Source organism: Geotrypetes seraphini, chromosome 1 (assembly GCF_902459505.1).
Source record: "Geotrypetes seraphini chromosome 1, aGeoSer1.1, whole genome shotgun sequence".
NCBI lineage: Eukaryota > Metazoa > Chordata > Amphibia > Gymnophiona > Dermophiidae > Geotrypetes > Geotrypetes seraphini.
The window spans coordinates 390,060,671-390,078,402 of NC_047084.1; the positions used below are offsets into that span (position 1 = coordinate 390,060,671).

At 43.5% G+C, this 17,732-nt stretch overlaps 1 protein-coding gene across 1 annotated transcript in view; it reads left to right on the forward strand.

The window, feature by feature from the left end:
- The window catches only part of PAX5 (paired box 5), a 378,332-nt gene that overhangs the window by 175,183 nt on the left and 185,417 nt on the right, over window positions 1-17,732 (forward strand). Inside the window, exon 5 of the mRNA XM_033917202.1 lies at window positions 10,597-10,725. Within this exon, the coding sequence (XP_033773093.1) occupies window positions 10,597-10,725 (129 nt within the window). The remainder of the gene's footprint in view (window positions 1-10,596; window positions 10,726-17,732) is intronic.

Genomic DNA, 17,732 nt, shown 5'->3' on the forward strand with positions numbered 1-17,732 from the left:
AATGCAAGCGCAGTTCCAGGGAAAAGTCTCATAAGTCTAAGCATTCCAAATCTGAGTCCCGCAGAGCAGCTTTTGCTGCCAGTGGCTATTTTCCTCCGGAATTTGTGGATATGATGTAGCAGGTTTTTATGAGAAAAAGGGCTATGCCTGTCTCTCCCACTCAGACTCCAGTGCAGCAGTCTGTTCCGCCTTTGGAGTCCAGCATGTTAATTTGTTCCTTTGCTGGGGCACCAGAAAGCCGGCGGCAGGTGCCCATCATTGCTTCTGTTTCTGCTTCTATGCCTTTGCAGTCGTATATTTCCTCGGCAGCCTCCGCAGACGTGGCAAACTTAACGGATCTGGAGGATACCCAGAACTGTGGTTTCCAGGTCCCGGGGGATGACCATGCAGTGCCCAGGCTCTTCAAGTCTAGCTGCCTGCTTGACCTTATTTCAGAGTTGCTGCGGCCTTGATTAAGACCAAGCGGTTCAGGCAGAATGTTCAGTCATGAGATCTAAGCCCCTGCTATTCGCTGCATTTCCGGACAATGCGGATTTGGCAGAAATGCTCTTGGAAGTCTGGAAATCCCCAGAGGGCCCCTTGAAGTGTCCTGTCACAAGAGAAAAAGGAAGCCAATATATTTCTCCAAACTAGTGGCGGAGAAAATAAAGGTGAAAGAGTTGGCGTTCGTGAAATATAAAAAAAAAACCCAAGAAGAGGAGTGCAGAAAGGACTACAGGGTGAAACTGAAAGAAGCCAAGAGAGAGATACGTCTGGCGAAAGTACAGGCGGAAGAACAAATGGCTAAAAATGTAAAAAAGGGAGACAAAAATTTTTTCAGATATATTGGTGAAAGGAGGAAGATGAAAAATGGAATTGCTAAACTAAAAGATGCTGGGAACCAATATATGGAGAGTGATGAGGAAAAAGCAAATGTGCTAAACAAATACTTCTGTTCTGTGTTCACAGAAGAAAATCCTAGAGAAGGACCAAGATTGTCTGGCAAAGTTACACGAGAAAATGGAATAGATTCTGCGTCGTTCACAGAGGAGAATGTTTATGAGCAACTTGAAAAACTGAAGGTGGACAAAGCGATGGGACCAGACGGGATCCATCCCAGGATACTAAGGGAGCTCAGAGAGGTTCTGGCGAGTCCTATTAAAAACTTGTTCAACAAATCTCTGGAGATAGGAGTGATTCCTGGGGATTGGAGGAGAGCGGATGTGGTCCCTATTCATAAAAGTGGTCACAGGGATGAAGCAGGAAACTACAGGCCGGTGAGTCTCACTTCAGTTGTTGGAAAAATAATGGAAGTGTTGCTGAAAGAAAGGATAGTGCACTTCCTTGAATCTAATGGGTTACAGGATCGGAGGCAACATGGCTTTACAAAAGGTAAATCGTGCCAAACGAACCTGATTGAATTTTTTGATTGGGTGACCAGATACCTGGATTGACATATGCTAGATGTAATTTACTTAGATTTCAGCAAAGCCTTTGATACAGTTCCTCATAGGAGGCTGTTGAACAAACTTGAAGGGCTGAAGTTAGGACCCAAAGTGGGTTAGAAACTGGCTGTCGGACAGACGCCAGAGAGTGGTGGTTAATGGAAGTCGCTCGGAGGAAGGAAAGGTGAGTAGTGGAGTCCCTCAAGGTTCGGTGCTGGGGCCAGTCCTGTTCAATATATTTGTGAGGGCCATTGCTTAAGGGTTAGAAGGAAAAATGTGCCTTTTTGCAGATGATACCAAGATTTGTAACAGAGTAGACACCGAAGAGGGAGTGGAAAATATGAAAAAGGATCTGCAAAAGTTAGAGGAATGGTCTAATGCCTGGCAACTAATATTCAGTGCAAAGAGATGCAGAGTAATGCATTTGGGGATTAAAAATCAGAAGGAACCATATATGCTGGGAGGAGAGAAGCTGATATGCACGGACGGGGAGAGGGACCTTGGGGTGAAAGTGTCCGAAGATCTAAAGGTGAAAAAAAAACAGTGTGACAAGGCAGTGGCTGCTGACAGAAGGATGCTGGGTTGTATAAAGAGAGGCATAGCCAGTAGAAGGAAGAAGGTGTTGATGCCCCTGTACAAGTCATTGGTAAGGCCCCACTTGGAGTATTGTGTTCAGTTTTGGAGACCGTATCTGCCGAAGGACATAAGAAGACTTGAAGCGGTCCAGAGGAGGGCGACGAAAACGATAGGAGGCTTTCGCCAGAAGATGTATGAGGAGAGACTGGAAGCCCTGAATATGTATACCCTAGAAGAAAGGAGAAACAGGGAAGATATGATTCAGACGTTCAAATACTTGAAGGGTATTAACGTAAAACAATCTTTTCCAGAGAAAGGAAAATGGTAAAACCAGAGGACATAATTTGAGGTTGAGGGGTGGTAGATTCAAAGGCAGTGTTAGGAAATTCTACTTTATGGAGAGGGTGGTGGATGCCTGGAATGCAATCCCGAGAGAGAGTAAAACTGTGACTGAGTTCAAAGAAGCGTGGGATGAACACAGAGGATCTAGAATCAGAAAATAATATTAAAAATTGAACTAAGGCCAGTACTGGGCAGACTTGCATGGTCTGTGTCTGTATATGGCCGTTTGGTGGAGGATGGGCTGGGGAGGGCTTGAATGGCTGGGAGGGTGTAGATGGGCTGGAGTAGGTTTTAACGGAGATTTCGGCAGTAGGAACCCAAGCACAGTACCGGGTAGAGCTTTGGATTCTTGCCCAGAAATAGCTAAGAAGAAAAAATGTAAAAAAATTTAAATTGAATCAGGTTGGGCAGACTAGATGGACCATTCGGGTCTTTATCTGCCGTCATCTACTATGTTACTATGAGTTATTTCATTTGGTTCCTTCATTGGCCCAAGTTCAAGTAGTTTTATGAACTATGGAACTCGAATGTGTAGGTGCTGGCAAATATACATGTATGCAACAAAATCGACAGTATTTTCCATCACTTACATATGTACGCCTCTGTGTGATGCAGATTTTCTTTTTTTTAATACGTTTCTTTCTAAAATGGTTGGTGTTGCTGGATGTGGTGTGAAATACAACCTGTTTTTCTCAATGTCCTCATATATGTGTTACAAAAGGCTGGGCACCTTTTGTAAAATCTAATATAATAAAAGCTTAAGCCGCCCATGCGCACTCTTTACTCCATGCTCCCGTTTTCCGTGCACTGTAGGTGCCCGCAGGTAGGAGTGCGCATGCGTGGCTTAGGGTTTTATTGGCTTCAGGCAGCGCGGAGGCTGTCGGGCATGGCGTCTGTCGGCACCTGCAGGCCGCGGCAGCTGTCGGCGCCTGCAGGCCGCGGCAGCTGTCGGCAGAGGGCAGAAAGCACATGATGAACTGGGGCGGGGCCTAAGGCCCGCAGTTCGTCAGAGGAGCAAGAGGGACTGAGCACCCCTCCTGCTCCCAACTTTTAGAGGTAAGGGGAGGGGGAGGGGAGGGGAAGCGGGGTCTGCGTCCAGTAGCAGATGGGAGTGGGCATCCCTCCTGTGTTGTTTTTTTTTGGGGGGGGAGGAAAGGAGTTGGCCCGATGGTAGGAGGGAGTCGGCATTCCTTCTGCCATTTTTTGGGGTTCAGGGACGGAGGAAGGGAGGGAGCGCTTTGTCGGGGGAGGCCTACTGCTGGACGGGGGGACAGGAAAGAGATGCTAGGGGGGAAGAAAAAGGAAGGGAGGCCTACTGCTGGACAGGGGACAGGAAAGCGGTGCTGCTGGACAGGGGGGAGATTAAAAAAAGGGAGAAGGGCTGCTGCTGGATAAGGGGAGCAGTGAAGGGGTGGTGTTGGACCAGGGAAGGTAAAAGGAAGGGAGAATAGGTGGACAGCCGAGGAAAAAGAAAGACAGTAATATAGAAAGCGGCTAAGGAGAGAGAGAGAGAGAGAGAGAGAAAGAAATAAAGACAGACACACACACATATATTCTAGCGCCCGTTAATGTAACGGGCTATAAGACTAGTAGTCATATAACTGTGAATATCTTATTTTCTACCTAGACTTCCTATGCAAAACTGGGTGTCACATTTGGGAATACATTTTATTTTATAAACTTTATCCAAGAGTATGCATTAAAGTATAGGTGGTATCAAAAACACAGACACTTTTATATAACCCATGTGTGGGCATGTTCAGAGGTGGAGGTTGGATGGAGCATAAAAGAAATCATGATTTATATAGGGTTATGAAACTCCCATATAAAGGGGTTTTCAAAAGGACATGGTTTGTATGTTAAAAAAGGGCTGACAGTTTATGAGACCCCTCTGTGCAGCGTTTTTAATGAGACGTGTGTTCTGGGGATAGGCTGCCAGGCAAAATGTTTCTTTTCTTTACTAACAACCTCTTTCTGATTGTTCAGTGTTTGCTATAGGAGAAGGGTCACAGCCATGTGGAAATTACTGAATTTACTGGGAAAAAGGAATCATTAAATAATGATTAGATCTGCATATAAAATGATTAAAACCACTGAAGGGAAAAGATCTAAGAATGCTTGGTTGTTGTTTTTTTTATATATTTTATTAATTTTCCCAAAAACTTTACAGTGCAATATACATATCAGCAACCAGAGAATAAAGTACAGAACGCACATTCAACTTATAAATATACACATATAGTATCTTTATCCCACCCACCCTTCTATTAAATAATCAGTAATCAATAATACATATTTTTACTTTCAAAATCCTTATCTGTTGTAATAACGTTTTAAGAGAAATACATATTGTAGAAGAGAAAGAGACATTTATGGTGATAATAAGCAAATGTCTTACTGTGATACTTAGAGAGGGCAAGTAAAATAGCCCTAGGGAAGCTGTGTGAGTTTGTGATGGATTGATGATGGTGGGTGGGGAAAAGAAAGAAAAAAAAAGGGGAATGGGAGTGAGAATGAGGATGGGGATTGGATAAAACAGAGGGTTTTGCTGAAAGGCAGCACAACAAAGAAAAATGGGGAGACCCAATGATCCACAGTTGCAAACCATTGGACCCCTGAGGAAGGCGTGTTCGCTGAAACACGGACCGTGTAGGGTCCGGTTGGATTTTTATCACAGTATTTTTTATCATTGCACTTTTTTAAATTGAATTTTCATGGTTTTATATGTCAGTGTTTAATAAATTATCTCCAGAACATCTGTATCCACAGTTTTTGTTTTTCTGAAAGGCTGCATTTACATGGCATAACTTACAAAGGGATGGGATTCTAAAGGAGCCAAAATAGAGGGAAATCTCTTTGGGATCAATATTCAGCTAGCAGTGGACAGCGCATTTGCTGCCACCACTTGCATTAAGTCTGGATGTTCAAAGCCAGGATGTTTACAGCGACTGGCATTAAATATCTGATTTCATTTTTGGCTTTGGCAACTTAACTGCTTATGCTGATATTCAGCACTAACTGGTTTAGTGCTTATCGGCTAAAGATAGGACTCCTATTTATGTAGCCTATTTTAGCCACTAAACATAGTGAGCTTGGCACTGAATATCTCTTCCTAGCTGACAATGTTGCATATCTCCCACGGAATATATGCAGTTTGGCACTGATATGCTATTTAATTGGCCTCCTTATCTACCAGCTAGACCACATGTGCCAAACACAAGGCCTGGCCGTTTTGTGGCCTGCGGTGACTGTGTGCCTGACACTACACTGTAGTAAAACCAACTCCAGGAACCTCCTTGAGTCCTGACTTCCCCTCCTACTACCTCCCTGCTGCTGAAATTTAAAATCTGGGCAGCTGATGGTGTAATGAAGCCAGCCTCCCACCATCGTTCTGACCCAGAAGTGTTCTTTCTGCAGCATCCTGCCTACGCGGGAAAAGGAAGGGCTGCAGAAAGAACACTTCTGGGGCAGGCCTACAGTGGGAGGCTGGCTTTGTTGCATTGTTGGCTGCCCAAAGATTTTAAATCTCAGTGGCAGGGTGGTAGGTGGGGGAGTCAGGAACTGGGGACAGGTCGAACTGTAGGATATATGCTGCATGGGCTGCAGGAGGAGGTGGGTTGGGAAAGCAAGCAAGACGGATGCTGCACAGGCTGAGAGGGAATTGGAAAGGACAGAGGCTGCTCAGGCTGGGGGTTAGGAAGGGAGATAAAGAGATGCTGCTGGTGGGTGAGGGAAGAGAAAAAGAAAATTCTTGGACATAGGTGTGGAGTGGGAGGGAAGGAGAGATGGTAATCATGGAAAGAGGGAAAATTGTTGGACATGATAGTGGTGGAGAGGAGGGAAGGAGACATGTTACATTGGGAGGGAGGAGAGATGATTCAAAGAAGGGAGAGATGCCAGACCATGGAGAAGGGTAATAGAAGGAGGGAAGAGAGAGAGATGCCAGACCATGGAATGGAAGGGAAGGAGGGAAGAGAGATATGCCAGACCATGGAATGGAAGGGAAGGAGGGAAGAGAGATATGCCAGACCATGGAATGGAAGGGAAGGAGGGGAGAGAGAGATATGCCAGACTGCAGAAAGAAGAGATGGCATACCGCAGAAGGGAGAGGATAAGAAGAGAGGTTAGACCTCAGGAAGAGGGAGGGAGGGAGGGAGGGAGGGAGGGAGAGAGAGATTCCAGGCTATTGGAAGGAGAGGAGAAAGATGCCAGACCATTTGAGGGGGGAAGGGGGAAGACTGAGTTGTCTGACCATGGGAGAGGGATGAGATGGTGCATAGGGATGGAGGGGAAGGGGAGACAGAGGGAGGAGATTGTGCACAGCAATGGGTGCGGCAGGGAAGAGAAGAAATGCTTCTTGTGGATAGTTGGGAATAGGGGAGAAGATAGAGGGAGGAGATGGTACACATGTATAGATGTGAAGGGAAGACATGGAAAAGTAGATAGATTTTGAGAAGAAAGCAGAAAAATGGAAGAAAGTTGAATGTTAAAAATTAATGCTAAAGATGGATGTATGTTTGATCCAAACAGACCGGGGATTTTAAATTACAGTCTACTTGAGGGGGCAATACTTTCAAAATAGAACAAAACACAAAAAAACCCCTCTCATCAATACTGGGCAAGTTTCTCAAATAGTATCTTCATATAACATTTAAAGGCTTTTAAATATTTAAATGTGCTCATAAGCTCTTCAGCAAGGTGCCACAGCAATGGTACAACGTCGCTGGAAAGGTGCTTGAATTTTAATCATAACAATTGCATGGAGCAAGGAATCTTGCTTCTACTGGAGTGGCAAATGTTATGGCTCTACAAAAGCTGTTTAACAGTAGACCACGAATCTGAAAAGGTCAGTTCACGGCTCCAACACAGTCTGTGTTTCGCTACGCTACATCAGGAAGCCGGAAGGATGAACTTTTTATATTGATTTTATTTGCAGTGTGCAGTGCCCGAGTCCTTTGGTCTACACACTTGATGTTGAAAAAAGGCCCCTTATGTGATTGAGTTTGACACCCCTGAGCTAGATCTTTGTGTTCTTTGCACAGGGGTCTGTTTGAACTGCCAGGTTTGAAATTAATTAAATTGTCATCTACAAGAAATAGGGCTTTCTCTTGTGCTGGTCCAGCTCTTTGGAATTCATTATTAAGTAGCTTTCATGGCAATTTCTCTTATTTAACTTTTCGTAAGATGTTTAAATCTATCTTATTTCAGTAGTATTTTATGCAATTGCTATTTTGAGGGCTGCATGATTATGATCTAAGCTGTAGACTGATTTTTATTTGTTTGTTAGACAAAGATCTTTTGGTTTTTATATTTGTCTTATACTGGTATATTATTTTTTTCTCGTAACTTGATTATATTGTAAACTGCTTAATATCCTGTTGTCAATTGCGGTATATCAAATTAATAATTCCAATCCAATGCAATCCAGTCTCTCTCTCTGACACTTGAGAGAAAGAGGAAAGGTTTTCCTTGGTGCTGAAACAACTGTAGCTATAGGACTTGGCCAAAAGAGTGAATACAGGGCTACGTGAAGGCTAAGCTTCTTCTGTACGTGCCAAACCAGTCCCTCCACTCCCAGGTTGAAATACGCCCCCTGGTCGAACCCTTCAACTGCAAATTGCCAAGCAACAGTCCTACTTCCACTTCATACTGAGCCACTGGAATTGATTGTCCCCACATATCAGATCCCTTAAAGGACTCCTAAGCTTTTAGAAAAGCAATAAAAACATGTGTTTTCACTTAAACCCCTGCCCTTGACCAATAGACTACAAAGAAATGTATATTGGTACCAGGTGTCATGTAAGAAAAACTTGTATTGTAAAATCTTACACTGTAACTATGGTAAATCTAACCTGTAAACTATCTGTGTGTCAAATTAGGATAAAACTTGTACTGAAAACCGTGCACTGTAAGGATAACTATGGAAAATTGTAACTGGTAAACTGTATACAGTACTCCCCTGAAATTCACAGGGGTTCCATTCCAGGAATCCCCACAAATTTTGAAAAACCGCAAATATGGTTTTTTGCCTGTCAAAAAGCAGGGGAGGCAGGAGAGGGCAGCTGCAGCGTCGATGGGTGAAGAAAATCACTCACGGTCTGCTCCGACTTCCTTTAGTAAAGTCGGGCTCCACCAATCAGGAGCTGCTTTGACACGCAGCTCCTGATTGGTGTAGCCCGACTTTACTACAGGAAGAGGCGGTCAGAGCCGACCATGAGTGAATGAGTCCGCGAACCGCGAATTCGCGGGGAAACACTGTAATATGTATATTAATATTAGACCCTAGTATGTATCAAGTTAGGATAAAAACTTGTATTGTAAACTTAAACTGAAATTATATATGTGCAACCTGTAACCCCTTCCGAGTTCTTTGGGGACAATGGGATAGAAAACAAATTAAATAAATAAATAGGTTTCATAGATTTTACAGAGCAGAGAAATGTGTCAGGATAGTGCAGATTACATAAAATAGAAAATTCTAAAGAGTTAAATTCACAAAAAATGTTTGTTGGAATTTTCCTGGGGAGAAGGAAGAAAAATCTCACCTTCTTCCTCAGGTGAAGACATCAGATACCACACATACAAGGGGCTGATGGAGTTAGCCCGGGGAGGGTTGGGGGGGCCTTCCAGGTGAGGCCAAAATTCAGGAACACTCACAAAAGGGGCATTACATTTATAAAATACATGGGTAAACTACTAGAAAACAACTCATTCCATTTGGTCAGTACACACCAATACCAGAAAAAGTATTTTAAGGTGAAAGAAAAGCAAGCAGGAGTTTTACTCTGCGAATCGATAGTCTGGAGCGTTGGTGACACGGCCCTGAAGCAGTGGCTTAAAAGCCACAAAATGGTCATCAGCCTGGTTCTTTTCTAACTAGCTTGTTTTTTCTAGTTAGTTTTGACTATTTTCAGGCTCTCACCTGACAGTAATAAGTTATATGAAAAAGTTTTTTTGCCATTGATGCTTGGGTGGAAGAGAGTGGGAACACCTCTCCGTGTTTGAGGCTTTTCTTTCGCCTTAAAATACTTTTTCTGGTGTTGGTGTGTACTGATCAAATGGAGTGAGTTGTTTTCTAGTATATTGTATATTTTTCCCTCCATTCCTCTTTTTGTCACTTAAAATACATGGGTAGGCACACACTTTAGGCCAAATGTTTAGGTCAAACTTCCATACTAGGAGTTGCCGTACAGTGAAAGATTAGAGAAACTGGGCCTCTTCTCCCTTGAGCAGAGGAGATTGAGAGGAGACATGATCAGAACATTCAAGGTACTGAAGGGAATAGACTTAGTAGATAAGAATAGGTTGTTCACCCTCTCCAACGTAGGGAGAACGAGAGGGCACTCTCTAAAATTGAAAGGGGATTGATTCCGTACGAACATTGGGAAGTTCTTCTTCACCCAGAGAGTGGTAGAAAACTGGAACGCTCTTCCGGAGTCTGTCATAGTGGAAAACACCCTCCAGGGATTCAACACAAAGTTAGACAAGTTCCTGCTGAACCGGAACGCACGCAGGTAGGGTTAGTCTCAGTTAGGGCACTGGTCTTTGACCAGAGGGCCGCCGCGTGAGCGGACTGCTGGGCACGATGGACCACTGGTCTGACCCAGCAGCGGCAGTTCTTATGTTCTTATTTTCAATGTTCAAAATGAAAGCTATATTACTCAGTAGTTCTAATATATTGAAAAAAAGAAAGTATAACAACTTCCTTCCCAAAGTATATGGCATACACATCTTTATGTGATAGGTGCCATCAACTCATATTAGAGTCCTAGTGACTTGATGAATTATTGATCTAAAAAGAAATCAGTTTTCTGCTAGTCCAGTAAGGTCCTCCAGCGTCATCCCCAAGGTTGTTTTCAAAGTGTCCAGCTATCTGATTGCAGGTTGCCCTCTTCACCTGGTTCCTTCAGTCTTCACAAACATAATGTCCTTCTCCAATGATCTTTATCTTCTTACAGTGTGACCAAAATAAAACATAGTCGTAACTTTATCATTTGGGCTTTGACCGGTTTGATCTTATTTAGTTCTTCTGGTGGTCCACAGCATGCATAAAATCCTTCTCCAGCACCAAAGCTCAAATGAGTCAATCTTTCTGTTTTGTTTCCGTAATGTTTATAAAAGGTTATAAAATAAAGACTTATTAAAAAAAAGCTGGAAATTGTTAATGTTTGATAAATACCATGGGAATATGATATATATAGGTTTGTATTTTGTATCCTGGAAATGTTCAGTTGATTTCTTAATTTTGTTGTAGCCTCAACGGGATCAGTGACTCAGGTGTCCTCAGTGAGTACCGATTCTGCAGGTTCCTCCTATTCTATCAGTGGAATACTGGGAATTACATCTTCTGGTACTGAAACTAGCAAGCGTAAACGAGATGAAGGTAAGAACAGTTTTTGTCTTCCAGTATATGTGCCTTCTAACCAAGATTACACATGAAATCGGTTGTGCAAATATTTTATACTGAGTAAGCTTTGCAGATATTTCTAGTTTGATGTAAGAGAGGTTGATTTTTCAGTCATTAGTGTGTGTGAGAACTCTATTGTGACAGTATTGGATTCTAGTGGTGAGCAGAGGACTGATAAATGGAACTGATTTGACTTTTACTTTTATCACAGGATTTACTGAGCCCAGTATTCAGTAGGGTGGCAGTCACATAGAGAAATGGATAGCTTATCCACTTATATTTATTTAGAATTTCATGTAAGTTAGACCACTGATTATATATAGTCTTAAGTCTGAATTAATAAGTTATCTCTTGAAATTAAAGTGAACCATATAAATCATTTTGAATATTGATGATATAATGGTCACCACTAAAAGCAGGCCTAGTTTAGACTAATGCTAATTGTTCCCCAAATTCCAAAGTAATTTCAAAAACATTATTTCTCTGTGTAATAAATGGAGGTTAAATGACGAAACCAGTGTAAACTGAAAAAAAATATATGACAGCAGATAATGCATGATGATTAATGCAAAAATAGTGTAGAGCACTAATAACACATATATTAATAATATAAAATTATATTCCTCCCCTCCCAATACTGAAGATGCTTGGGGTGCCTTATTTGTGAAATGAGTCAAGCACTTGCCTGAACAGATAGAAATGTCCCCAGTGGGTTATGTCACTCAAAGAGAATAGAAGAATGCTTACCCAAGCTTCTTGCCCTCCAAAGATGACAAAATTTCCTGTCAGATAACATCAGATTGTGATATGAGGATCAGAAGATGCTTGGTATGTAGCACGAGCAAATACAAGCCTTGCAGTGCCACATAACAGAAATGCGCTGAGTGAAAAAAGGGCAATTTTGAAGGGTTGTTGGCATGAGGAGGCTAAGGGTCAAAGGGGTGTAGGAACCTCTAGTTTACACAATTTCCTCAAGGAAGTTTCAGGCAACAGGTAATATGAGGGGTTCTCAAACCCATGAGATATTTGGCATCACCTTCCTGTAATCTGTCATATTCCAGAAAATTCCTAACCCTCATGACTCCAAGCATAGGCACCAGGTATATAAGGCATGCGGAGTTTAAGCCTTTCCAAAATATAGGCTGAGAACAAGGCAGGCACTAGGGTAGTGGCTGAGGCAGGATGCCAGAGGAAGCTGCTTGGTGATGCTGCTAATTTCCCACTTCTTGCCTCTAATTGGTTCTGACTGATGCAATGAGACAATCAGCAACCAGAAGTGGGGAAACTCATACAGTGACAAGGGGAAAGAGGGAGCACAGAGAAGAGAGTGTAAAAGATTATGTGGATGGGATAGTAAGAGGAGAGAGCAAATGAGTAAGGGTAGAGGTGTGAGAGAAGGGAGGAGATTGTGTGAGTCTGAGAGTTCCCAGAGGGTAGGGGAAGAGAAAATCTGTGCAGAACAGGCTCCTCACTCTCAACTTCACCTTATCCAAGGAAGAGAGAACCAGGTTCCTCTAACACCAGCTGAAATTGGCCAGTGAGAAACCATGGAGGACAAGATCATGTGAGAACTGAAGAAGGTGTTGAAGACTAGAAGCTTCCAAAGGTTATTTTGAAATGGAAATCAAATTCCATTGTTCTTAAAAAACATATTGGTATAAAATTGGCAGCCTTGAAAGCTTTCTACCACTGCCTGTCAAAAGCATACAAAAAGTTTGCAGTTAAGACATAGGGGCCCTGATTCTATAAAAGGTGCCTAAAGTTAGGTGCCTAGATCAGTTGGGAAGTGCTGCTGTCGGCTTCCCTCCCCAGCGTCTGGCTTCCACTCCCCTGCCTCCCGCTTCTCCCCGGCCTCCCTGCACTGTTTACCTTCGAGGAACAGCCTGCAAACAAGATCGCGGTGCTAGCGATCTTTGTACTGCTTTGGAACTGTTTCCTCCGTTGAGGTCCCGCCCCTCTTGACATCAGAGGAGGGGTGGGACCGCAACGGAGGAAACAGCTCCGAAGCAGTACAAAGATCTCTAGCACCGCAATCTTGTTTGCAGACTATTCCTCAAAGGTAAACAGCATGGGGAGGCCAGGGAGGAAGCCGGACCCCAGTGGGAGGCCAGGGGGAACACGCAGGCCTTCCGGGGGGCAGTAAGCAGTCCTTCGGGGTGGGGGGGGGACAGTCTTCAGGGGGGACAGGCAGGCAGGCAGGCCTTCAGGGGTGGGAAGCAGGCTTTTAACGGGGGGGGGGGATAGGCCTTCAAGGGGGGGACAGGCAGGCCTTCAGGGGTGTGATGCAGACCTTTAAGGGGGGACGTTAGATAGATTGTGAGCCCACCGGGACAGATAGGGAAAATGCTTGAGTACCTGATTGTAAAACCGCTTAGATAACCTTGATAGGCGGTATATAAAATCCTAATAAAACTTGAAAAACTTGGACGACAAGCCTTCAAGGGGGAAACAGGTCTTTAGGGGTGGGGTGCAGGCCTTCGGGGGAGACAGACCTTCAGGGGAGGGGGCCCTGGTGTAGAAGTACACAGAAGGAGGGAAGGGGGTTCAAAGAGATATACATATGCCGGACTTTGGGGAGGAAGAAATGGGTCTGAAAATAGAGGAGAGGAAGAGAGATGATGGAACATGGGATTTAGGGAGGGAAGGAATAGAAAGGGAGAGAAGTTTGACACAAGTGATGGTGTGGAGGGGGGGTTAGAGATACTGGATAGGAGGGTAGTTGGGAAAAGAAAGGGAGAGATGGTGGACCCTGGGGTGGTGGGGAAGGAGGGAGAGATGCAAGATGAAAGGGTAGTTGAGAAAAGGTGGATCTGTGGAGGGAGACGAAAAAAAGGAAAGATGCTAGACCTCCAGGGGAGGGAAGGGAAATGGAAGGGAAGGACAGAGATAGAAGATGGATGGTTAGCAGGGAGAAAGAAAAAAGAAGGAGACCCTGGCAAGCAAGTTATCAGAAGACAACCAGAGCCTGAGTCCAACAAAATTTGAATAATGACCAGACAACAAAAGGTAGGAAAACTAATTTTATTTTCTGTTTTGTGATTACAATATGTCAGATTTGAAATGTATATCCTGCCAGAGCTGGTGTTAGACTGCAAAAGTGAATCGAATCGAAAAACCAATTCAATAGGCTGAATCGAATCAAATTTTTTTTTTCTGAATCGGGCAGCACTAATCTACACTGAGGTGCCTAAACGGAAAGTAGGTGTGGTTAGAAGCAGATTTGAGGCAGATTGTGGTGTGGTTTGAATTAGGTGCCTACCTTAGGCACATTCATTTAGGCCAAGAAAACTCTGGCCTAAATGGCAGTGCGCCTAAGGATTCATTGATTCTATAAATGGCACCTAGCGGATGATTCACATTTGTGTCTAATGGCACCTACAAGTTAGGTGCCTTTTATAGAATCAGGGCCAGGATGTACAGTTGACAAAAATAAAATAAGTGAGTGGGCTTCAATGTGGAACACAGTCTGTGTATAGGAGTCTTTACATACCTCGGAATATATTTTACAGCTAGTCTGCCATCTCCTAAAAGGAGACATAGAACTTCTATAAATTCCAGAGCTAGGTGGCACCTTATGAACCAACCAATATATTGAGGCACAAGCTTTTAAAAAGCAGTGGCCACTTTATGAATGAAACCCAGTACTTCCTGTTCCAACAAAAGTCCATCAACTTCCACTGGGCCTACAGTAGTCTAATTTTGGTAACTTCCATGGACAAGTGTCATCTTCAAGGAAACAGATGTAATGAAAAGAGAAAAAACAGGGGTGGGGAAGGGAGGTGTGGTGAGGGCATTGCCCCATGCTGAAATTTGGGAGAGGGGCATCCACCCCCCCCAGATGCTGAAATTGAACAATTCAACATAGTCAATTCATTGCGCTGAAATGGCCACAATGAAACTATCATGAAGAATTGTCCTAGAGCCATTGCTGTACCTTTTTATGCCACTACCAATTGCTCTTCCAAATAATTTTTATGACAACTAATGAAGAAGGTCTTCCATTACATCTAGGTGGGACATGAAGTATTATATCGACTTTGTTTATCAGGTGGCATGCGTGTATCATGCTTTGCACACTATCATAAAGCTGCCCAGCTGAAAATTGTATCAGAATGGATACAGAACTCTGGATTGAGCAAGCTCAGTTGGGTAAAATATACCATTGTGGGCATTATATTGGCTGCTGAGGCAACAATTGTTATATTATTAAGTTTCAAGTTTATTAAAGTTTGATATACTTTTTATAAATTGTCTAAGTAGTGTACATAATAAAAGAAAACTAAAAGGTAATCACAATAACAGAGATAGACACGTGTTCGTAGAAAGAAACGGGGAGAAAAATATAATATTCAATAGGAAAGAAAGACATTAAAAGGGAAACACAAGAGGGAGGGTATTAAAATCCTGTCAGATAGTAAAAGCTTAGAGCCATATTAGCAGTCAAAAGCATTCTTAAACAGAAATGTTTTCAAATTTGATTTACATTTTGTAAGAGGAATCTTCTTGAAGGTGCAAGGGCATACTGTTCCATAGCAATGACAGAAAGGATTGATTTTTCTGATCGTATCATATACTATGTATCGAGTTGATGAGATCTTTAATAAATTTTGATTGCTTGAATGTAGTGATTGTAAGGGTATACTGTATATGGAGTAAGATATCGGTTAATGAATCCTGATATTGTGTCGTTCTGGTTTTAAAGGTTAGGAGTAGAATTTTATAAGTCAGTTGATGTGATATGGATAACCAGTGTGCCTTAATTAAAAGGGGGGTTACATGATCAGATTTTTTTTTGCTTTAAATAGAAGCATTGCATTTGTAGTCTCCTGAGTTCTTTTTGGGTAATTACTTGATATAGGGTATTACAATATTCCAATTGAGACATGACTAGAGAGTGTATGAGGATATTTAGAGAAGGGGTTTCAAGGAGATTAGAGATAGAGCGGATCCTGTGAAAAGCATTTTTGAATTATCGTACTGATTTGTTGATGGTATGATAAATTATTGTCTAATGTTACTCCCAGTAACCTGATTATAGTCACTTTGGAATTCAGACAGATAGGGGAAGCTAGACTATCTAACCTATTGCAAAGAAATAGCATCACTTTAGATTTGGCAATGTTTATGGAAAGCATGCCATCATTTAACCAGTTGGTTATTTGTTTTAAATTTTCATTGATCTCTTGAATATCTCTCAGATTTTGGGGATTCAGGGAAGACGCAGTTGAATATCATCCACATAGGCATAGATAGTGAATCCAATCGACTGGCTTAAGGTCATTAGGGATGATAGAAAGATACTAAATAGCAGTAGAGACAGTATTGATCCTTGAGTAAGGTTATCAGATGTCTGGATTTCCCTGGATATGTCCTCATTTTTCGAGGACATGTCTGGGGTCCGGACAGCTTTTCAAAACCCGGCACTTTGTCTGGGTTTTGAAAAACTTCTTCAAAATCGCATCGGGCAGGAGGGCACCCATGCATACATGAATGTCCTCCTGCCTGATTAGAGCAGGCAGCTGGGGGTGGGGCTGGGATGGGACTGGGCGGGCCTGGGAGCCAGTCTAGGGGGTCTGAATTTTACTAAAGTAAAATCTGGTAATCCTATCCTTGAAGAACCCCACAATCCTGTGTATAGGGGTCTGATAATCCATTTTCAGTAGCGACTCTGTAAGGGTGATCAGAAAAATATGAAGAAAACCAGTCTAAGGCTTTCCCCGAGATCCCATTCAAATGAAGTCTTTGAATTACAAGATGATGATCAATAGTATCAAAATCTGCTTGAGAGGTCTAATGAAATTAATATCATTGATTTCCTATGGTCTAGGTCGGGGGTCGGCAACCTGCGGCTCCAGAGCCGCATGCGGCTCTTTTCCACCTTTGCTGCGGCTCCGGTAGTGTGTCACGCAGGCATGCAGTTACAAGTCCGGCGTCGCGGCGGGAAATAGCCACGCTGAGCAGTGAGCTCAGCACATACACAGATGAAAGCCTTGCTTGCTGATTGGTCCGGCGGCCCCGTCCCGCCGTGCCGCCGGACCAATCAGCAAGCAAGGCTTTCATCTGTGTACGTGCTGAGCTCACTCAGCATGGCTATTTCCCGCCGCGACGCCGGACTTGTAAGATGCACGCCTGAAAAAGAAATCATCCTGGCCGGGGTCGATGTCATGCTCCGGAGATCTACAGCCTTCCTATCTCCCTCTCCCTTCTACCTGCTTCCGGCCACATCCCCTGCTCCGCGGCTCTCTTCGGCAACTCAGCAGCAGCTTCTGACGTCGGGGCCTACCCTCTGCGAGTCCCGCTTGTTTCAACTTCCTTTTTCCACAAAGGCGGGACTCGTAGAGGGAAGGCCTCGATGTCGGCAGCTTGTCTTGATCACCGCTGCTGACGAGTTGCTGAAGAGAGCCGCGGAGCAGGGGGGTGTTGCCAGGTGCAGGTAGAAGGGAGAGGGCCAGATGCAGGACTCGTGGGTGAGGGAGGAGAAGAGAGAGGGGAGGGAAACAAAAGGAAATATTTCATACTGGGCTGGGCCGGAGTGGAGGGAGGGTAGAAAGATTCTGGCTACAGGGTGCATTAACAAAGGAAAAGGGGGGAAAGCTGAAAATGGAGATAGTGACACAAAGAAGAGAAAGGGTAAGCAGGACCTACTGAATAAGGATAGAGATACAGAGGGGACATGAAGAGGAGGTGAAATAGAGACAGAAGTAATGCTGAAAAAGTGTGTGGGGGGAGATAAAGACATTGAAAGGGCAAATGGTGAACATGGCGTAAAGATAAGGACAGAGACAAATGAAGATTCTGAAAAAGTGGTGAGATAGGGATATAGGTGAGATGGACACAAAGAAGGGTGATGCTGGAAAATAGGTGGAATGGTAATTCTGACAGACACAGAAGGGAAATGCTGGATCAAGGAGAGATGGGGCTCAGGCTGGATGGAATGAGGAGAAATGCCTTGTTGGCCCGGAACTTCCTCTCCTACGTCAGAA